General features: G+C 40.6%; 1 protein-coding gene across 2 annotated transcripts in view; it reads left to right on the top strand.

Moving 5' to 3' along the window:
* kcnn1a (potassium intermediate/small conductance calcium-activated channel, subfamily N, member 1a) overlaps positions 1–22,774 on the top strand; it is a 65,456-nt gene that overhangs the window by 20,387 nt on the left and 22,295 nt on the right. For both annotated transcript variants that reach the window (XM_084913100.1, XM_084913101.1), the window contains exons 2-4: positions 12,806–13,279; positions 17,045–17,140; positions 20,010–20,428. In XM_084913100.1, the coding sequence (XP_084769226.1) occupies positions 12,806–13,279; positions 17,045–17,140; positions 20,010–20,428 (989 nt within the window). The remainder of the gene's footprint in view (positions 1–12,805; positions 13,280–17,044; positions 17,141–20,009; positions 20,429–22,774) is intronic.

Genomic DNA, 22,774 nt, shown 5'->3' with positions numbered 1-22,774 from the left:
TTTTCATGCTGTGTTGCATCTACCTTGAAAGTCAGATGTCGCTCCTGAGTTCAGTAGTAAAGTCAGAAAAAGAAGGAAAAGCACGATTTGTTTAGCTCCTTAGCAAGTTACAGCCATTCATGCATTTCTAGCAATACAGCACAGTGCTTGTTTTGTTGCACTTAAAAACACTACAGCACGTTCACAGGTAGACTCTTTTCACAAATACACAACACTTAAGGATTAGATATCTGCAGTGCAGATGTTGAGTTCGACAGATGTGTGCGGCTGCCGTAGTGTAGTAGTTGACACATTTGAAAAATTCCTGGTTTAACACAAATCCCCTTTACATCAGAAAGGACGTCTACTGCCAATTCAAACATGCAGCACTACCTGCTGTTGCCGCTGAAGGCAGCTTTTTCTTAGTTTTGCTAATATTTAAGCACTGCTGCCATCTTGGATTGGTCTTTGGAATTGCTCTAACCTTGTGTCAGTTACAATATCCGACTGGGAATTTGGAAATTGGGAATTTCAACATCTGATTTTAAGTCGCACACACCATCAGCACCATTGTACTCAGTGCTTGTAGTTTGCTCTATACCTGTAACAAAAGTTAAGAAATAAATGACTGGTTTATGTCTTCGTGTCGCAAAAAATGGGGCTAAAAGTCCCACTAAAAACACCAGTAAACTGAAAGCCAGGCCGCGACTGCTGAAAACCTTCCAAAAGTGCCACCCCACCTTGCAGCTGGTGAGAAATGAGCATTGTGTTTCCTTTGGGAGGCAGTTAATGCTGCTGTTTGCTTCTCTAGAATATTAATACCGCCTCTGTTCATTATGGCCAAATATTTGATCATACTTACCATACTAAAAACATTGACTCTTTATTTTGTAGATATATTCACATTTCCTTTCCCTTTGTGTTCACTGTGAGCATGTCCCAGAAACGGATGGCACAGGTCCCCTTTTTGAAAGTTTTTGATGTTGACGTACTCTCTTAAATTGAACCCACTGAATTCAGTTTCAGTTCAGTTTCATTTTATCGTGCCAAAGTTTTTATTGAGGTAATTTAATAGAACAAAAGGAAAGGATGACTGTAGCGCTGTGTGAGAGAAGGTATGATTTCTGGCCAGAAATGTCTCTCACAGAGTTCGTCAAACACCTGTTCTGTCCTTCTAAATGGGTTATTGCCACAAATCTGGAATCAATCAAGCAATCAGGCATAATGGGAGTCTCTGAGGGTGAACTGGGCAATACTGTTGATTAGCTGAAAGAAAGAAGATGCTTTCCTGTTTCTACATGCAGTACTTGATTACAGTAGTTCTAATATATTTACTCTCCAACCATGCAACATTTAAGGATCCACACACGGCCAGATTTAATGTACATTTTATTTTACTGTATATTATCAATCTCAGTTCACACATTATGGTCTGTTCTGCAGATGAGTTTGTAACAGCCCTCTCCTTTAATTTGCTGAAAATTTAAATTGTCCCTAATGAGGCAATGGGTGTCCCACAGGAAAAATACCCCTCCTCCCATTAGTTCTAACGCCAATCTCCCCAGGACCTAGATTATAAAGCACACACTCACACATGAAGTAACCTTGTTGGGTCCTAATTATAACAGCTTTGTGTCTCAGTTGAACACAGTGCATTATTAGTCCTAACAATATCACGTTCCCACAGGCGTGTACCTGTGTCCTTCCTTCCGTGAAGGCTTTGTCTTGTTTTTGGCTACTTTTTCTTTCATCTCTAAATGCAGCAAAAAGAGGGCAAGAGGGAGGGTGAGCTTAACAAGACGCCAATAATTGTCTCTGTTATCAAACAGGCCATCAATCTTAATTACAGGATGCGTAGAGAGTGAATTTCCAGACAGTGATTCTACCACTGAGTTTAAAATCTCATGGACAATAACTAAACTCAGTACAAAGAAAACTCAGTACAAAGAAATACAAATCAGACCCCATGCTGTTACTGCAGATGGTTTGGACCATTTGATGGGCGTCTGTATTTGAACCAGCTCCAACCTCAGCAATTTGTATGATAGGATCTAATCCTTAAGTGACATTCTGGGCCACACTCCATACCAGTTGGTGGCGGTAATGCACCTAGAAGTTTTTTGCACACTGCCATAAAACCAGAAGAAGGATAAGGAGTGGAACAGGAGACAGGTAACTCAAAATGCAGAGAAAACACAATTAATGTGGCATTTACAAAGCAGTGAGTGAACAATATAAATCTAATGCGTGCACCATTAGACATGTCTTTGTCTATGATTGGCTTATAATTGAAAATGTACTTATACAGTAATAATGTCAGTCTGTTGTAAGTACAGAAACCTAAAAAGCATTGTTTTTCTATTTTGTTATAGAACATGAGGTTGTTACAAAATCCAAGCAAAGTTTTAATTATTTGTATATGCACATAATTATTTGGGCAACGGCAGCTTCTGACCTATTTATGCTGGCAAGCCCAGCTGGCCAGGATTCATTTTGCAAAGTGAAGAACAAAAGCCTATCACACTGAGAGCAACAGGGCATGCAGTGGGTCTGAAAAACAGAAGCAGCAATGCTTCTAGGGTACCAGGTTCTAAAACACACAAAGAAGACCTTCAATGCTCTCATGGATACAATGTGCCAACTGTCTGAGATGCCAGATAATACTTTGGTCAGCCTGTCTGGCGTTGCACTTCCACTGTCACTGCTGTGTAACACAAATGTGCTTTATAAGTTGAAAGGTGGTACGTGCACTCACTGAACACTTTATTAAGTACACATTGCCAGTACTGGTTTGTATTACTACTAGCCCTCCGCTATTACAGAACTGCCTTATTTGTTTCTGGCATAGATTCAACAAGGTGCTAGAAAATTTTTTGGCCCATACTAAAATGACAGAGTTACACAAATTAACTGTGAATTTTTCAGCAGCACTTTCATGATGTGAATCTCTCATTCCACCACATCCCAAAGGTGCTCTCTTATACTGATTTCTGGTGACTCTGGAGACCATACAGCACAGTGTGAATACAGCGAACTCATTGCCATGTTCAAGAAACCGATTTAAGATGATTAAATCTCTGTGACACGGTGTGTTATTTTGCTGGAAGCAACCATCAGACAACCATCATGGACATGGTCAGCGACAATATTTGAGCAACCAAAAGAAAATATCTCCCACACCCTTACAGCTCAACCACCAACCTGAACCATCGATATTTCATGTTTTCACATTTCCATAAAATTCTGACACTACCATCAAAATTTTGCAGAAGAAATTGAGACTCGCCAGACCAGGCAGCATTTTTCCAATCTTGTTGTCCACTTTAGGTGAGTCCATGTAAATTGCAGTTTCCTCAGTTCTTAGCTGATAAGAGTGTCAGTCAGTCTCTTGTGCTGCTTTAACTCTTCTGCTTTAAGGTTAGATGCGTTGAGCATTTAGAGATAGACTACTACATAACTTTGAGCTGAAAGTACGGGAAAAGTAACTCAAACACACATTTCGACCAAACACTCTGGCTATTCTCTGACCTCTGACAAAGCATTTTCACCCAGAGCATTACCATTCACTGGATATTCTCTTTTTTTTTCCTTTTGGATGGGTGGGAATTCTTTGTAAACCCTAGAGATGTGTGGTGACGTCAAAAAATCCCACTAGATCAGCAGTTTCTCAAAAACTCACACCAGCCCATCTGGCACCACCAACCATGCCACGTTCAAAGTCACTTGTATCACCTCTCTTCCCCATTCTGATGCTCTGTTTTAACATCAGCAGCACATCTTGACCATATCTACATTGTCTTAATAAGCAGTGCAAGAGGTGTACCCATTAACTTGTTACAAACCTGCTCTAGCCTCGCTCCAGACACACGACCAGCTCACCTCAGCGCACTTCAAGTTGTTCAGACATTACAGATTGTATCAGACATGTGAACTCAGTCCGACTTTACATTTCTGTGTATCCTGTGAGAACTTTGAACGTCTGCTTTCTCCTTACTCCCTAGAACTGCTGTGTCTTCACAAAACACTCAGAATAGCTGTAGCTTATCCCAGAGGTAGACACCCCTACAGAGATATGAGGGCATGAAGTATAAGGTGATAAGGCTGAGCACAAAGAGTCTCACCTTTTCCACTACTGCAAGATAACAGGTTTAAAATCATGGTGTTATTCCTCAGACCTGATGTGTCTAAAGAATATGCTGTTCACCTTTAAACATTTAATGTTCCAGCATGATTCATTAAATATATAATTATTTCAATCAGCTCAGCACACAGATAGCTCGGACAGAGTAATTTCCTTTATGAGTGTGGGGCTGCAGCTACTGGTTATCCCCTGTCTTTGCTAGTGCTGAGTAATGATCCACATGCTGGTTAGGGATGGATGGAGGAGCCCTGTTTCCTGCTGGCCTGTCAGAGAAATGTGACAGCGTCTAGTGTGCAGGGACAAACTGGAGAGTGTAGCCTGCAGCTCTCAATCACTCCAGGGGCTGGCAGAGACACCCATAGGGAGCTGTCTGTCTTCTCTTTCATTTATCTCTTTCTGTTTTCACCCTTTTATGTTTCCTCAATTTCTAGATCCCTACCTTACTTTGTCGCTTTTCCCGCGTCTCCCTCATTTGTGACCTTCCTTTCATATCGGACTTGTCAGCATCTGTCGTCTGCTCGCAGATTTTACACAAACACATGGATCTTCTCAAACAATTTCTCCTCGAGCTCGTTTTCGTTGCTTTACGCTGTCTGCATCAATATCCAACCTAATCCAGAGCGTGGCAGAGACTCAGCATGTACTTCTAGCACACATATGCAACCCCCCGACCACCACCCCCACTCCTCCCGCCACACACACACAATTAAACAGACTGGCACCCACGTGCTCAAACTTACAAACACTCACCCAATTAATATTAATAATACACTATTCCATTTTAGAGTATATAAGCCTTCAAGACTACAACACAGGAGTGAGGATTTTCTATTTGATTTGAGCTGGATGAAGAATGAAGCAGAGAGGGAGAAATGCAAGACGAAGAGTTGCCATCATTTAAACTGTTCTGCACTGAGGCTTTTCAATTTCATTATAAGTCTCAATTTCAAAAAGCCTGAATGCTACGTGCTGTTCAGCCGAAAATTGAGCTGTTGGTTGGCTGGACAGGCAGCCCCCACCCATGGCTCCTCTGTGGGGTCATCAGGGGATGACAATGGTCCGGCGTGCCTTTCTGCTGTTTAGTCTGGGTGAAGGGAAACATATGAAAAGCAAAGGGGCTCGGGTAGCTGGCTAAGTGGGTGAGAGTATTTTGGAATTGGTTGGGTGCTCTGAGGTTTTGGAAAGCAATGTGAGGACTCTTGGTGTAAAATCTGTGAAGGACTCTTGAGTTATACAAAGAGGAATCCAGAGTTAGATTTTAGTATGTTTAAGTTGTCTGCTATTTTTATTGTGCATATTTTCAGTTTTATTGTCACACTCTGGTTTATTTTTTAGCACTAAAAAATCCTTCTCTGATACACACCAGCTCATAGTTTACTCTGAAAATATAGATTTTTTAAGTCATATGAACAAAACATGTAGGCCATGTCTTTTAAAAATATATATATATATATTTTTCATGCTTCTGCTTTTGAACTTGAGCATTTTTTCCTTAAATGAGTTTACAACAGCAAGTGGATCATACATTCACTTAAAATAGCCAGCCGGTCCTTGGTTGGTCCTTGACCATAATGACATTTTTAAACAAAAAAATCTTCAAAACACTTTTATGGCATGAACAAGTTCCTGCTTCCGTATGGAGGAAGTCTTTCATGGAGTGCCAAGCAAACTCCAACCAGTGACTCTGGAATTTTTACCCAGTTGATCCCCTCTGATGAAATTTAGGCCGAAGTAGTAGTTTGCTTTAGGTCGATGTCTTGGAAGAAACTATGATTCTGGCCATAATGTTCCCTGATACTGGCTGCAGCAACTTGCTTCAAAATTGTCTGTTCAGAATACAGTCTGTCTGTGATTCCCTTACAGTGACCACAGGACCTGCACCGTGTCTGAAACCATCAGACATGGAGCTTGATTTGACAACAAAGTGGTTTTTCCATCGGAAATGAGACTGTGCATAGTGTTCTAGGGTCACAATGGTTTCTTTAGTGAAGATAGTAGATTAGTGCCATATTTCCCCTGATTCTATCCACTAAAGAGCCTTCTGAAGCTTCGCCTCCTTATTGTGCTTCTCTATCATTGGAAAGAATTGAGTCTTTCCATACTTACAGCCAAGCTTTCTTCAGGCACGACAAATACCACTTGTACAGTCAACTCTTGTTGGTCATGCTATCAGCCAGGACATCACTGTGGAAGTCCAAAAAACCAAAACATTATCAACACAGCAATAAACAGGCTGGTTATGTAATGTGTCATAGAACTGATACTGTATGTATGTACTGAATATAGTAATTTACTTTGTTGCTTATTTTTGCAGTTTCCTTAGTTTCAGCGGTCGGCATTGTCTTTCCATCTTGTGCTGGTGTACAGTTTACAGTGACAGTTTAATTCCCAGGCTTACAAAATACCTTTAAATCTCTGGCGCCAATTCTCCACTTGCCCTCATGAGCTTAATCGGTCGGGAGTTCTTCTTGCTGATGTTCATCATCTCTGCTCCAATGTGTCAACACACAGGTGTTTAGCCTGACTGTGTGTATTTATAGTCTGAGTATGCCAATGGACAATCGCAAACAAATGTTTGTTGCTGGCTAATTGTTCCTACAGGTAGTCTGACCAATGAGCAGTGCTCACACCTAGTGAGAACTGCAAATTAACAGATAACTAGAGTGGGGGAATCTGTACAACTTCTTTTTCTTCTTTTTGTATTTTTTTCCTGCTAAATCATTGCAAGTTTTTACAAACCAAGGCCAAAACGTCCAGCGTCAAAGGTAAGCAGATGCTCAGCCATAACTTGTGAGTTATATAAAGTATGATGTAGGCTAAAAATGTTGTGGCTTAAATTGTTGACATCACTAAACACTAGTAAGTTCAAGGTCTCATGTCTCATGAAACAGCTACAAAATGATGGTCATTTTGTTCTGTTCAGAACACGAGATGAGCAGGATATACAGTTGGGTGTGCCTAATTTTGTATCTGCCAAGAAGAGCTTTTATAATGTTTTTTATTTTTTTTATTTTTTGCTTTTAATTCAGTTTCAGTTCATTCACTGAGTGCGTTTTTTCTTCTTCTTTCAGTTTAGTTTTGTGTTTGAAAATGTTTAGATTTAGTTTATTTTTTCTCTTATTAATTCCAGCCTCAGTTTTAACCTCTCTAATTATAATTGCATGGAGGTTATATGTCGAAGACAAGATATATGAACACCAGTAAAGATAAAACAATAAAAGCACAGAAGTTTTTGAAAGCAGCTGACTCGGTCTTGCACACATACAAAGTCTCAAACATGTAAATAAATATATCATCAGACAAGTTTCGATTTTTTCTTTTCTTTTTTTGTACCTGATCAACAAACTTAAAAACTAAGTATATTACATAATAACTAACTGAAACTTTACACCGATTTACCGATTTATTTATTTTTCTTAAGTTTTTTTTTTGTATTCTTAGTTTTAAGGTTAGTTTTAATGAACTATAATAACCTTTCTATGAATTTCCTAATGTGGGAGTATGGCATTCCTAAGCGCAGCATTAATTTGTACTGCATGATAGGGCTGATCATTTAATTTATTTTCACTGGAGGTGAACATTCTTAAGAAGTCACACCCGTGTGCAGGTTGGGACAAAACACTGGTGCAAATCAGGTTGGACAATGGGCAGCAGAAGCAGGAAGTCGGGGAGCAGATGGGCGTTCACAGCGCTTTTAGACTGGAACGTGTGCCCGTCACATGCGGTATGCAGGGTCCATATTAATGCTAATGACCCGTTTTAAGGCAGCAGTTTCGTAAAAGATCTGCAACGAGAGGCTGCGTTCACTGAGCGTCCGACACGTGAATGACAATGGTAAGCGAGAGAGAGCGGTTGGATTGCGCAGCGCTGCCCTGCGCTGCTGCATTTCTTACTTTTTAAACGTACTATTTAAAAAAATATTTAATTTGACTGAAATGAATGAAAATGTTTGCATGGAGCGGTATGGGTGATTTGCAGTGGAACTTGTGGAAAAGCTCAGAGTGACTAATTTAGATTTTTCAAAACTTGCTCAACAGTGACTGTAGTGACTGTAATTTATCTGTTGGAAATATTTCAAAATTTTCAGCCATGCAACTGAGTGAAAGGGACGTGTTTATGGTGGAAAGTAGATACCACCAGGAGAAAGGAGAGAGGACTACACTGGCCGGGCGGCACTCTATCAGGCTGGTTTATTAGTTTAGTCCAGGGCTCGGCAACCCTAGGCACGCGTGCCACAGTTGGCACGCGAAGGGTTAACTGATGGCACGACCATAGCTGGACTGGCCATCGGGCATACCGGGCATTTGCTCAGTGGCCCGATGATTTATTTATTTTTTTTGTAACGGTATAAACAATGAAAGGTGGTGGATTGGCCAGATGCTGGCCGGTGTGTAAAATAACTCAGTTGTTTGGTGGTGGCTGTGGCGGAGCTTCCACATATTCAGTAACATTAACAAGTGGTGGAGGCCAGCAGGTGGATGAGGGAGAGGGGAGGCAGGAGGAGGAGAGGCAGCCGCTGGTCTGAGTGTCAGGTGAACTGAACTTCAGGTTTACCTTTTAGGTGACATGAATGAGTTGAACGGAAGTTATGAACTGTTTCTGAGAGACAAATAACACCAGGATCCTTTTCTAAGTAGCTGACGGCTGGTAACTGTGCAGGGGCGGGTCTAGCAAAGTTTTGCCAGGGGGCCAGGTAGGGCATTAACAGCGAAAGGGGGGCACAAAGAAATACTTTCTTATTCTCATTTAAAATGTCTGGCTGTTATTAAATAATTATCTGAAGCTTACAACCAAAGTTTTTATCTGATGTAAAATGTATAGAAATCATGCATATACCAACAAGACAGTGTACATCACTGTCACAACAGCGTTTGTTTTCATTCAAAGGCTTTACGGCTTTAATACCTGGTGGGCCGGTCTTTAGTTAAAATGCCCGGGCTGTTTTTTTGTCCCAGTCCAGCCCTGGGCACGACACGCAGTGAATTAATCTGAGAAGGTGCATCAAAAAATAAATGGCCCCGCCAGCGGTGCACATCGCAAATTGGGACTTTCAGGTGTATGGACCAATGTTTTATTTTCTGATCAAACCAGAAAGCTTTAATGAGCAGCTAGATTTGTCTCGCATTAACTGGCTGAGTTAATGCCAGTTAATGCAACATCGAAGCAGCTGGAATCCATAGCTTGCATTTTCACCTGCTGGACATCACTACCTGAGAAGTTTAACTGTCTTCAGAACATTGCAGAGGCCTTATTGACAGTATTTGGCTCTACATATCTGTGTGAGCAGATTTTCTCTCACATGAGTGTCCTCAGGTAGCTGTCTGAATGCTGGACACTCGGAGACCTGTGTCTCTGAGTGGGAGACCAGAGATCATATTAACATGTGTGTCTCTGTATTAACAGACATGCCATATTGGCTTAGTTTATTTTTCTTATCATTGTTGTCAGGAGACCACAAATAGCATTTGCATTTTCTGTTGTACAGTTCATTTGCTGTTATGGAGTTCTTGTTATGGATAAAAAGTCTTTTTTTGTTTCAAAATAGCTGATAACTATTCGCTGATAGCTGCCAACATCTGCAAACAAATATAATTCTATAAAGTGGTTCTATATATTGTGTAACTGTTCATATAGAGCGTTATTAAATTTATTGCTAATGCAATCATATGGCACACTGACCTCTGAGGAAATTTTAAATGGCACTCGCCATCAGAAAGGTTGCCTACCCCTGGTTTAGTCTATTGAAGTAAGCATACTAACACACACTGATTTACAGACTCACTCAAAACACGAGGATGACTGTCAGGAAAAAAGCCATCTTATACATGTGAAACGCTTGAGTCAAAATACCTCTGTGTTGGACGACCTTTTTACTGTACATTCGCACAGAAATCCACAAGCGATGCTTGAAGTAGTGGTCTTCAGTAAGTCTCTGTGATATAATTTTTTTGTCAGCTTTTATAGTTTGCCATCCATATTTGCATATCAAGCATCTCAGGAAGTTTGACTGAGACTAAAAATAACACGGGATCAGCAAGAAGTGAAACTTCAGTGTTATTTACCTCCCACACAAAAGTTGGAAATTATCTCTTGAGAATGAGTGACGTCATGTTTATAACATTTAAAACCAAAGGAATAAGGATATTTTGCAGTTGCTCACCAGTTACTATGACAATCCCAAGCATTTAAAGGAAAGACAGGCTTTTCTGCTTTGGATCTTAATGCTAGTAAAAGGACTTTATTGATGCATTGGTAATGACTTTTGAAATATTTATTAGAATTTAATAAAATGGCTTTCTAAATACAGACTGCTTATGGTTGAGATCGATCCAGCTGTATTTTGCGGGATTATTCAGCTCTGCTGTTTCTCTTCTGACGCAGTCTGTACATATCTTTGATTCACGACCGGTGATATTTTTGACATTTGCGTCTCAAGAATTTAGAGTATTGTGGAAAAAGTCCCTTTCTGCTTCTCCATGAAACTTGTCTTTGGATGGAAGCATGACATGCTCTAAAACCTCCTGGTTGAGCGGCTGTGTTGACTTTGGCCTGGATAAAACACAGTGGACCAACTGCCAGCAGACAACATGGCCTTCAACATCATCAGACTGCAGAAACTTTACACTGGGTTTTAAAATACCCTTGATATTTACTTTAATCTTCCACTAAACTCCAGGACCTTGATTTCCAGATAAAGTGCAACATAGCATAGCATTGAATCCGCTGGCTGTCTGGCTTGGGATGTTCTGTGTGTACTAATAATAATTTGAGATACTGGATTTCTGATGGGCTATAATGAGTAATCATTTGAAATTTATATTTAAAAAATTACTGTTTTGAGATGCCCTATTGTATTGGGTTATGTTGACTGCTTCAAGGGTTTCCTCAAGCAGAGGAAGCCAGAGGAAGGCATAATTTGTGTGAAATCTTTTCAAACTTTACTTGACACTGAAATAAATCCATATTTGGGGATTCTAATCCTCGATGTCAATAAGATGCAAACTGTTAGAATTAATTTAAATTCATTCACAAGACCCTTTTATCCAAGAAGCTTCTGCGGGAAAAGTTAGATTAGGAAAATTCAGCTCCTCCTGTTCTAATTATATCCTCTTCCATCATCTTTGGTAGGACTGCCATATCAGCATCTAATTCTGCAGTCTTTCCTGTCATTCAAACGTAAAGTTCACTCACTTCAGTCTTCACAAGTGTACAGAGGTCCTAATGGCACAGATTAAAAAGCAATTTAATACAGGAAAGGGGATTAGAAACACTATGGGCTGCACTTATCCTTAACCTTTAGTCCTGTTCTCATGGAGCCACAATATGTGCAAGATGATAGCATCACAGGCCCAGAGTTAGTAAATTTCCATTAGGGCTGCCCTTCTGTATTCCCACCAGCACATTTAAAGGCATTAGGCATGCTTTGTCAGGGCTGATAAAAAAGGGCCAGCAGTGCTATCGCACACCCCTGACTTGTTTCGGAAAAAGCACTGTTCCATGTGAAGTTTTCATAACCCATTATGATAATCGGCCCAAGTCTCTGAAGGGCAAGGGATAGACCGGCAGATAGATGCTTCTGGGGTGACTGCTCTATAGTCTCTGCATGGATTGAACATTTTCTGTCTGCGTTGCCGGGGCAGAAACTCATTCCTATCTACCAAGAACAGCAGAAGTGATATAGGACTCAGTAAAAGAGGAGGCACATCTCATAGGAGGCACATCTCATAGCATCGGATTAGAAGGTGATTTTAAAGCGAAAGAGAAAAAAATGAGTCCCCATCCCCCTTATATACTGTTTTCAGTGGTGAAAACTTAATATTTTCACAAGGATGCTTGTGTCATCCTTTGTTCTTCAGCTTTCCCGTAAGCTTGCTGTGCCTTCAACAGACATGAAACGCAATAAACACTTTATACTGTTTTGTTAAATTAGTGAGAAGCTGGGACACCTGAATTAAGGAGATCCGTGTTATTTTTTTCTTCGTCTTCTTCTCCTCTTTTGGGCAGCTAGCTGCTCATCTCTGCAGGGGAAAAATGTTTGTCTGACAGGAAAAAGGGCCATGCTGTGCATTAATCATTTATATCTAAATTTGTGCTGCGCAAAGATTCAATTTTCTGCACTTTGTAGGGTCCAATATTGGTTATATGGTTTTATTTATACATCAAAACCCCTTTCATCCATTATTAATTTATTTTTGAGCCATGCAGTTTGGATGGCATTTCTTGAAGGGGAGCTCTCTTTGTGGGAAAACCTCCACAAAAAGAGGGCACCAAATGTTTAACAGGAAAAATTCTGCTTTTACTACTCACAAAAACAGGCTGCTCTTAATGAAGAGCTGTAACTTGGTTAGAAGCTATCAGTTTGTTACTCAAGGAAAAACCCTCCATATGTGGGACTTTGAAACCAGAACTATTGCTATTTTGATTCATGCTGTACGCTTGGACACATGTCCTGCTAAGCACTAAATTTGTCTCCTTTTATAACCAATATTGTTTTGCAAGATCCTCTCGTCTCCGTGCCCTCTCCAGAGCTGCAGTGATGTAACTCCCACATCAATGCTCTATTTAAAGTCTAAACCTGTGCGTCTCTTCAACCTGCTGTCAGTTTTTACACCTTTAATTATTATTATTATTTTTTTTATAAAGTTGTGGTAGTATTGTGCTAATTCCTTTGCTTCCTGTTCACAGGCCAATACTGAGCAGAAGAAGCTGAGCCATGCTGGATCCAAGCCCTCCCTCTCTGAGAGCTGTGGCCGACTCCCTCAGATAGCCATGAACACCTGCAAGTACAATGGCGGAGTGGTGAGACCACTAGTGGGCAGCCTGGCGTCCTCGTCGCGCCGCAACCTCGCGGAGCTCGACTCGGAGACGCAACCCTTGCAGACGCTGCACAGCTCTGGCCTGGAGGTGGTGGTGTCCAAGGGCAACGGCGGCGAAGACCCCAGCAAGGCATCCAACGAGAGCTTGGTCAGGGAGGGCAGTGGGCGGGGCAGTGGGCGGGCACCCCAGAAGAAGAACAGGGACATTGGCTACAAGCTCGGCCACCGGAGGGCGTTGTTTGAGAAGCGGAAACGGTTAAGCGATTACGCTCTAATCTTTGGGATGTTTGGGATTGTTGTCATGGTGACAGAGACGGAACTGTCATGGGGGGTTTACACTAAGGTAGGTTGTGCGTGTGTGCGTCTGTGTGTGTGTGTGTGTGATGCATGAGTGGGAGCCCTGTGTGTTGTCACTTCTATTGTTATGTTTGAGTTGTGCGGGGTTGGCAGCTGTCAGTTTCATGAAGAGTGATTATTAGCACAGACACTGACGTACAGTATGCAACAAAGCAACTGGGAGTATTGCTCCAATAGAAGTAAAAAGAAGTGTCATGTGATCTGCACAATGACTAATAGACTATTTATTCTATTAAAAGATATTGTCTTTTTGGAACTTGTTTTGTCTTTTTGGGGGTTTTTTTGCTGGTAGGTCTATTTTTGTCACTACTTAAAAGTTTTAGTTATTGGCATTATATTGGCACGTACCCAAAGGACTGATTCCATTGCTATTGCCATTATTGGCAGAAGGAAACTGGGATAGTGGAGCAAAGCGGACAACAAGAGCCATAAAGATTCATACAAAGAGAGATAAAGACACAGAAATGAAGAGGTCGGCAAGTGAGAATAAAAGGTGGGAATGAAGTTCCAGGTTTTTCAAACTGCATCAGTTTGTAGGAGTGGCAATGATGCAGCACACTCTAGAGACAAGAGGGACTCTTGAACGAGGACACTGGCGAGGCAGTGTGTTTTCAGGGTCACTGTGGTGACCAAGCTACCACCCCTTGGCCTGTCATTGTCCATCAGTGTCAAACAGTCAACCCTAGTGTGTCATATTTGGGGGAAGAATATCCTTCACTTAGTGCGGCACAACTCCCACCACATTATTTATTAGACTGTTTACTGTGGAGCTGACACTGCAGCGATATGATAGGTCACAGAGCTGTTTTCTTTCTTCTCTGGAGTCAGTAAAAACAAAGTAGGATAGAAGACCTAGTGTTTGAAAATTTAAGTGCATGGTCTGTTGACTGTTCTCAAGCCTTGAGTTTTGAGCTGTCACAAGCGAGGAATTAATCTGACTGAGAACCTGATGAATGGATGCCATAATACTAGTTTCATACTACCATGCACCTAAACACAAAGCACTCTTCCTGACACAACCCCAAGGGGACAAAAAGCCCCCAGGTTTCTCCGACTGGAAGTGAGCTACTGACCTTTAGTATGCCAAGCAAATCTGTACACCACTACAGAGCCATCCCACTTATTTAAACTTCTTTATTTAAAAAAACACAAAAAAACCACTTGAACATTACAACAGTGACATTTCTGTAAATAAAAGCAACAAAAGTACAGAGCAGAAAATCTTAACATTATGTTACTGACAGGCACAGACTGAGATGTTAGGATGATTGCTGAGTGGCCTGCTAAAGTTTACTATGAGGTATAACGTTTGTTACATTACATTAGCTTGAACATTCACATAACATTAGCAACTGCAAACGTGTGTGTCACAGCTGATCTCCAGGATAACATAAAGAGAACGACCTTTTGGAGGTTGTTAATATGATCTAATACTTAACTGACTTGAATTCTTTGAAAAAATGTGGATGTCAGTCTTTTAAGAGCTTCACTAAAGTGGAAAAGGCTCATTTGCATGTTGCTTTTGTAAATCACTTAGCCCATCACCTCTCGGTCATTCTCCTCAAATGCAAAGCACTTCCATACCCGACTCATACTCTCTGTGAGACAAGGACATTGGAAGGCCCCCTGTCAGTTCTATAAGAATTGCAGCTTTGGCATATATGTTGCCTACATTACTAAAACAAAACGAGCACTTTCGCAGTTTGCAGAATGTTGGTATTATCTGGTCACATAATCTGAGGATGCTGCATGCTCGTCACATAATCTGAGGATGCTGCATGCTCATATGATCGCACATCCTGCTTTATTGTCCTTTTTTTTAATTCTCGTGTACAAAATGTTGATTTAAACTCTTAAGAAAGTGCTCAACAAAGTTCTAGTTCAAAAAATATTTTTCTTGTACTTTTTTTTAAGTCAATTTGACTTCTTTCTACAAACAGTGGACTTGTCCCTTACTGGCCTTAGAAGGAATTCTGGTTTAAGGGGCTACTGCTTTTTCTTTGTTGATCTTTTACAGTCAGTCATAAATGAGCTTATAGTAAATAAACCACTTTCTGAACAAGAGTTTTTTTCACTGTCAGCAGAAAGAGAGGAATGCAGCATGCATTTGTGAAAATTTTAAAGCTGAAAATGCATAATGAATCATTAATTATTCATATGATGTGCTTGTCTTAATGGGTATTTTTACTTTATGTGTGCAGGATTGGAGTGTGCTAACTGTCATGGTAATCATTATGGGCAATTAGAAGTTTTTCAATATTTTGTGAATGACATACTGAAATTCTTTAAAAAGCATAAATTTATTCCTTTAAAAAAGGGATAGATTTTGTTTTTGCCTGTTTGTGTCTGTGTGTGCATTTTAATTGTGTTCTTTCTTTCATATGTGTGTGAGGAAGGGTTTGTGTCTCTAAAATATAGTAAGTTGGTGGGGTAATCTATAGGATGATTTATGGGGTTTTAAGAAAGTCAATAGATTTGTCTGTGACTGTTACTGAGTTTTGTTCGGTCCATTCATCATACTGACCTCAGCTGAAATGGAAATGACCTAATGTCTCTGAGCAGCACCGCAGCCTTCCCACATCAGACAGGTAGCATGTGCTGTGGCTGGTCCATTTTTCCATCTCACGTCCCATCATGGAGCAGACGCTCGCGGCTCAGCAAAGGTTTTCTGAGCCCTGAAGGAGGGAACATGTAAAGAGGCAGTGAGCACTGGGACTTAAAAATCCTTGAACCTCTGGCACGTGGATTAATTGGTTTACTCTGTATTATTTCATCAGGGACTTTCAAAACAATTTCAGACATTAGAATGTCTTGAGAACATGTCGCCAACCTCAGGGGCAAAGCAATCTAGTTGATGGCTAAAAATAATTCTGTAATATGGACCACCAAAGGACAACATATATTGAGAAGCAAGGACTGTCATCTCACTGGCAATTATGAATGATATTTCCACTTGGTTTTTTTAATCGTTTGTCGTCAGTGTTGTTATTGTAATAACAACACTATGATCATTAGCCTGCTGCAGAGCAGCATTTTTACACCATGGTTGTTAAATTGATTTATCAGTTGGCATTTTACCAACATAGAGGGTTGGGGGAGGATTTGAGTAACACAGGTTCTAATTTTCTAGATCTACGGCCCCCATGTACAAATGCGTACACACATACAAAGAGCTTTCCTGCGTGAGCATCCAGCCGGCCTATTTATCACCAGCAGTGCTCATTGTGCTGGCCCCCCTGCTAATACCATCCTTGCCTTTTCTGCACCTACCATTAAGTGGAAAGTCCCCCTGTTAGTGCTGGGCTTTGATTAATTGGTAGTTTAGATGGTGGGAAATGGTGTCCATAGATAATATCAGGCTACACCTCCACCTGCAGCTGTATTGTTTAGCAACATCCTGACTGCGCTGTTTGTGAAACCCCATTATGTGGGCTCTTGTTGGGCTTCAGCTAATAAGTAGCGTGTGTGTGTATATGTGTTAGTGTGTGTTTGAGGGTGCTATGTATAGATGCAGTTGTGTAGTGTCATCTGTATACATATAGCTATACCATAGAGGTTAAAATGACATGTATATATCTTATTATTTTAAACCTAGAAAATATGAGTTGTGTAATGGTGAACACTCTTTGACTGTAATGTTGTACTCCTATATATGATACTCTATGATGTTTGCACATACTAAGAGAATGGTTTTAATTTTGGTGGCTATTTCTAATATTGTCTCTCATGTCCTTTTTGTTTCTCACCCTAGGAATCTTCATACTCATTTGCACTGAAATGCCTTATCAGCCTTTCCACTGTTATATTGCTTGGTCTTATAATAATGTACCATGCCCGGGAAATCCAGGTGAGTGCACTGCAGAAAAAGTAACCTTTGTTTATTCATTTATCTTTTGAGATCAGTGTGGCAGAAGTTAAATATTATAAAACCTGATTTTAAACAGTCTGTTGGGAATTCAATTTCTACTGGCAAAACGACGCTAAATACAAATCACTTATTCTTTTTTTCTCTTTAACTGAAATTGAAGCAGACAGTTCAGTGTAACCTTAAAGCACCCACCCAAAGATAAAGTTTTGAAGCTTAAAAAAATGTTGAACTGTAAAAAGTGCTTGATTGTAACCACTTTACCCCCAACCTGTGTAATTTTGCTTCTAAGGAGCTGGACTTTCCTGTAATTTTTAGTGGTCTTGAGCAATAGTTCTCCAAGCTAGTTTTTTCAGCATTTTTCTTTGGACATTGGCTGGTTTTTGATCAATTTTCAGACCAGTCTTTGTACCTGACCTTTTTCAGATAAGTTTTTTTCTTTCTTTTGTAAGCCTGTCCCATAGATACAGTCTGACAGTGTATTTCGGCACCAACTAGGTGATTCCCAGTGAGATGTTAACTTTCAACATGTTGTGCATACATTAAAAGTACCTGAAAACTATGACCTTAAGAAAAAAGAAAAAAGCCAAATCTGAACTGGTTAAATTTCCATCATTATGTATGTGGGAAATCAGGAGAGAGGTATAATGTGAGTGTCTACAGCTAACTGTAAAACAAGGTGGAGGCTCTGTCATGGTTTGTACAATGTACAGTCAGACTTTGAGTCACCAGTCCATCTGGAAGCATTTGATTGACAACAGCTAATTTTTCAGCATGACAGTGACCTCAAACACTGCCAGTGCTGTAAAAAATAAACCTGAATAGAAAAGCACACAGTTTAACACTATCAGTCATGGATTGGCCTCCCCTGAGCCCGGGCCTTAACATTATTGAAGCACTGTGGGATCATCTTCACAGGGAACGGAACAAAAGGCAGAAACATCCAAAGATGGGCTTTGAATGTCTTTCAAGAAGCCTAGAGAACTATTCCTGGAGACTACTTCAAGAAATTAAAAGAAAGCTGCCTGAGAGAGTTTAGGCTGTGATGAAGAATAAAGGTGTTGATACCAAATATTGACTTTAAAGCTTGTTGGAAGTGTACAAACTGTGTGCTGTATTTCCATGTACATTTGCACACATTTTAATAAATCGCTGCACCTATGTTTGTAGCAAAATGTAAAGTAATGAGTACTGTACATGTGGTGTATCATAACTGATAAGAGACAATACTTATTTCATACTGTGTATGAAATATCTTATATTAGTTAGTGACTGCAAAGAGTCATTGTGATTTTGTGATAAAGTTTTTCATTTAATTTTTATTATTACCTTTCACTGAGCCTGTTCTCAGTCTCAGGGTGTGAAATATTGCTGTTGTCAGAGCCTCTGATGTCTCAGATTCATACAGAATGTCTTGTAGTGTTGGTCCTGTGATATGCATGTAGAAATCGTGAGAGGTCTCACTCCAAAATCATTCACAGAAAATGTAGAGAAGTGGAAACAAAACTAAACAGGCGAGAAACAGGACCACAGCAATCTCCAATTTAAGATTTAAACCACAGCCAGTTAAGTAAGTATTGTAAACATTTGATAAAATGACATTTTTTATAGATGTTTATAGGTGGAATAGTCAGTATTAAGTGTTTGCAATCGTCTGTTTGATTCAAATCAATAAAATCCTACAAACCCTGCTGTCTGTACAAAGGCAGTGTAGGAAAACTATGTCACTGTAAACTCTGATGCATCATTAATGCTATCCTGAGTGCGACAATTAGTATTTTATATTGCTAAGAGGATGGTGGAGAAAAAAGGGCAACAGGTAACAATGGGAGATGGACTACTTTGTCTTTCTAAAGAAAGAAAATGACCCAAAACAGTAAGGACCTGGCCAGAAGCAAAGAAGAGTAACCTACATGTGCAGCATATTCACAGGAACCTCTGCAGCAGTATTAGGCTGCATGTTTTGTTGCCACTGTAGAGAAAAACCTATCTTAAATTAAATCCGTTAACGCTTTAAACCTCAAACCACAAAACAATTGACAGATTTCAATTGTTTTTTTTTCTTGAAAATGTTGTGTTTATTGAACTTTCTCACAATTTTTGTAAAAATTATGCTTAAAGGTTTATTGCACAATTTAGGTTTTCCAGTGGGGTGGAAAAAAATCACTCTTAAATGACTCTTAAGTTGTTGTCCAGAAACACTGTATTATTTATTTGCAAACAGTAGTCTTGATGAAGCTATACAGTTTTTTTCTTTTTTATTGTATTTGAGTTTCTGTAAATTTTTCCTGGGATAACTAGAACTACTGCCATACATCTCATGCTCCGTATATTTATTATGTATTTGCCCTTAGCTTATTTGAGTCTTAGAGGTGTGTTGTTTATAAATCAAAACATAAGACACCTATGCTACTCTTGTCTGCTAGCTTTTACAAAGATCAGCCAAATAAAAAAAGAAGAAAGAAAGAAGAATAACAACGATGATTTTCTGCTTGAGAAATGTTGGATTTCTCACAGACAAGGCCAGGACACCACAACACCTGCTCAGGACAAGCCCAGAGGAACTCACCATCACCACCTCCCACCATCCCAGTATACTGACATTTTTGATCTACACAAGTTTTGGCAGGTGTTTTTAATGCTATGGCTGATATTTGTAGATCAAGTATTGGCCATCATGAGCAGCATCCATGTCTTATGGATCATTTATAAACACACCAATACTATGAGGCCTCATTCACAGGTCCATGTGGTTGAAAATGTATTAAAGATGTGTAGAAGGAAAAGAAGTTGAGCGTGGAAGGAAATTCTAAGTTTATCCAAACTGACCTCAGTCTGTCTTTTCCTTCAGCTGTTTATGGTCGACAATGGTGCGGATGATTGGAGGATAGCCATGACGTATGAGCGAATCTTCTTCATCGTGCTGGAACTACTGGTGTGTGCCATTCACCCCATCCCGGGCCAGTATGTCTTCACATGGACAGCGCGGCTGGCTTTTACCTACACGCCGTCGGTGGCCGACGCGGATGTGGACATCATCCTCTCCATCCCCATGTTCCTGAGACTCTACCTGATTGGCAGAGTCATGTTACTCCACAGCAAGCTGTTCACGGACGCTTCGTCCCGCAGCATTGGCGCCCTCAACAAGATTAACTTCAACACACGCTTTGTCATGAAGACCCTCATGACCATCTGTCCAGGAACTGTTCTGCTGGTGTTCAGTATATCCTCCTGGATCATTGCTGCATGGACTGTGCGTGTCTGTGAGAGGTAAATACAGGGCTGTGAATAATGGATGTTGTTGCTGGGCACAAACCAAAATGGCTGATGCACAATTGCACTTTGTGGATTATTAGACGTCTTCTCTTCCTTCACTTATTGCTTTTGTTCCCACGCGTTTCCGTGCTTTCTGTCCTTTCCCGGAAATATGTGGAATCATCAGAATAGGTTACATATCGATGCCGTACACGTGTGCAGGAAGGCATACGCTAATACGCCCACATACTACACCACTGCCCGGCTATTTAAAAACACCCTTGCACACGTTTCATTAGCTCAGCACTTGCTCCACGACTTCCCACTCCTTGTTTTTATTGCTATTTTAGATGTCTTGTCCATAATTCATGAGTGTTTAATTGTTTGTTTGCTGAATGGTTTGTTTTGATAATGCAGAGCAGCCCCCAGGATCCCCTAACCCGTTTTTCTCACCAAAACTGCGCAACGGGCTTCGTCTCAAGGGGGCACCAATGATTCTCGCTGAAAATGAAAGAGGCAGGGAGAAATGAGAGGCTCTCTTTTTCTTTCTCGTTTGTGCATTTGCATAGGGAAATGAGACATTAATGCCAGCTTTGATGTTTTTAAATTCATTTTTGCATAGATGGTGTGGAAGGGGGACTCGAGTTGCATGGGTGGAGAGTGGGAAAATCTATAGCAGCAGTTCTTGTCAAACCCAATATTTTAGTCTATACGTGCTACACCACAAAGGCTAAACATCCCGTCAGAGGAAGGTTTTTCTTTTATTGCTGCAGCTCATCTTGCCTGCTTTTATTAAGTACCTCCCCTCTCCCTCCTGTACCCCTGCCCCCTAACTACCCACATGTTAACCTGTCACTAACCACCCCCCTTTACACGCCCTTACCTTGGGATCTTCGTGGCTGGTGGATTTAAAACTCAAAAACTTTCACACCAGCTCCTCTGGAGCACAGAGGGAGGCCAGTGAGGTGTCACAGGCATGAGATAACCTTAACCCAATGATAAATAGACTGGTTCCTATATAGCGCTTTTCTACTCTACCTGAGCACTGAAAGCGCTTCATGCATTGGTTGAAAAAACACAACATTAAATTTGCACATGATGACGTCTCCATAAAGTTAAGTTGCACAAAGTCTCTCTATTATAATTGGCTATATGTCACAATTTTGCCATCATTCAGTCTTTAGCACCTCATAAAAGGAAGGAGTCATTTCATTCAAGTCAAATGCTGGTAGAGGAAAAAAAAAAAAAAACTACATGGGTTTAGTTTGGATTTCTGAACTTAAATGAATAAGGAGGTGAGAGGCACAGAATCTCTAGAATGTGGTTTGGTTTAAAAATGCACAAACACATGAGCAGGGCATGCTATTAATCATTTAGCCTCAGAATAATGTGTCCAGATGGGTAGATTTGTGTCTGTATGTCTACGTCTGTTACTATGGATGGGTGCACTTTAGCATGCACATGAAGGTTGTGTGTGTGTGTGTGTGTGCATGCGTGTGCGTGTGTTTGTATAATGTTTTGTTGTACTTTCTATTTCCCCACTATGCTGCTCCATAGGGATACCATGTGAGTCCTCGTTCTCTAGCCGTGGAAAACCCAACTTATCATTTTTTTCACCGAGCTGGCGCCACTGCTGCCCTGATTGGGGTTGGAGGGTGGTGGGGAGCGGGGTGGTGGTAGCGGGGAGAAGGGGCAGCTCCTCTGAAACAAAATTGACCGATGATCCTTTCCAAACCCAGTAGGTCAAACGGAGAATTAGGAAGGGCCCTCTAGTTGGCATGAAAGTGGCACAATTCCTAAGAGATTTTAGTGGCTGTAGGAGGACAGCAGAGACCTACAGTGTGAGCAGCACTTTGAAGCAAGCGTCTCTTTGCTAACTGTTGTGCATTAGGCCGGTAGGAGCTGGAGGAGGAAGTTTGTATAAAAATGGAGCAACTCCTTCAAGTCACCTTCACCAGTCTGCCAGAGGGCAATTTGTCTTATCTCATTTTTTCTCTCTCTCTCTCCTTATGCAATTGTTATAGATCCATACTGCAAAAAGATGTCTTTTTAGCAGCAACTCCAAAGATTTTCGAGGACCAAAGGCCTTTCTGTTCTTTGTGTTCACACATTACCATCTCATTATGTGTCTCCCCTCACAAAACTAATTGAACAGTGTTATAGTTTTCCACAGACTTTTGTTGCTTCTACCCAAAAGATTGTTCTGCAGAGATGAAGACACTTTGTCCTCTGTTATCAAAATAAGGCCCGAGTGTGCAAGAAGAGAACGAATGTCAAGTCATTTCGTGTATTTAGCTGAGGGCACTTTTGTCTGGGCTGCGTGTTACTTTTAGCACAGCAAGATTCTGAATGAGAGATACG

The sequence above is a fragment of the Perissodus microlepis genome, chromosome 18, assembly GCF_051167445.1.
Source record: "Perissodus microlepis isolate ML-2025 ecotype Zambia chromosome 18, ASM5116744v1, whole genome shotgun sequence".
NCBI classification, from domain to species: Eukaryota; Metazoa; Chordata; class Actinopteri; order Cichliformes; family Cichlidae; genus Perissodus; species Perissodus microlepis.
The sequence above is the reverse complement of the archived record's forward strand: the minus strand, read 5'-3'. Positions and strand labels throughout refer to the sequence as shown.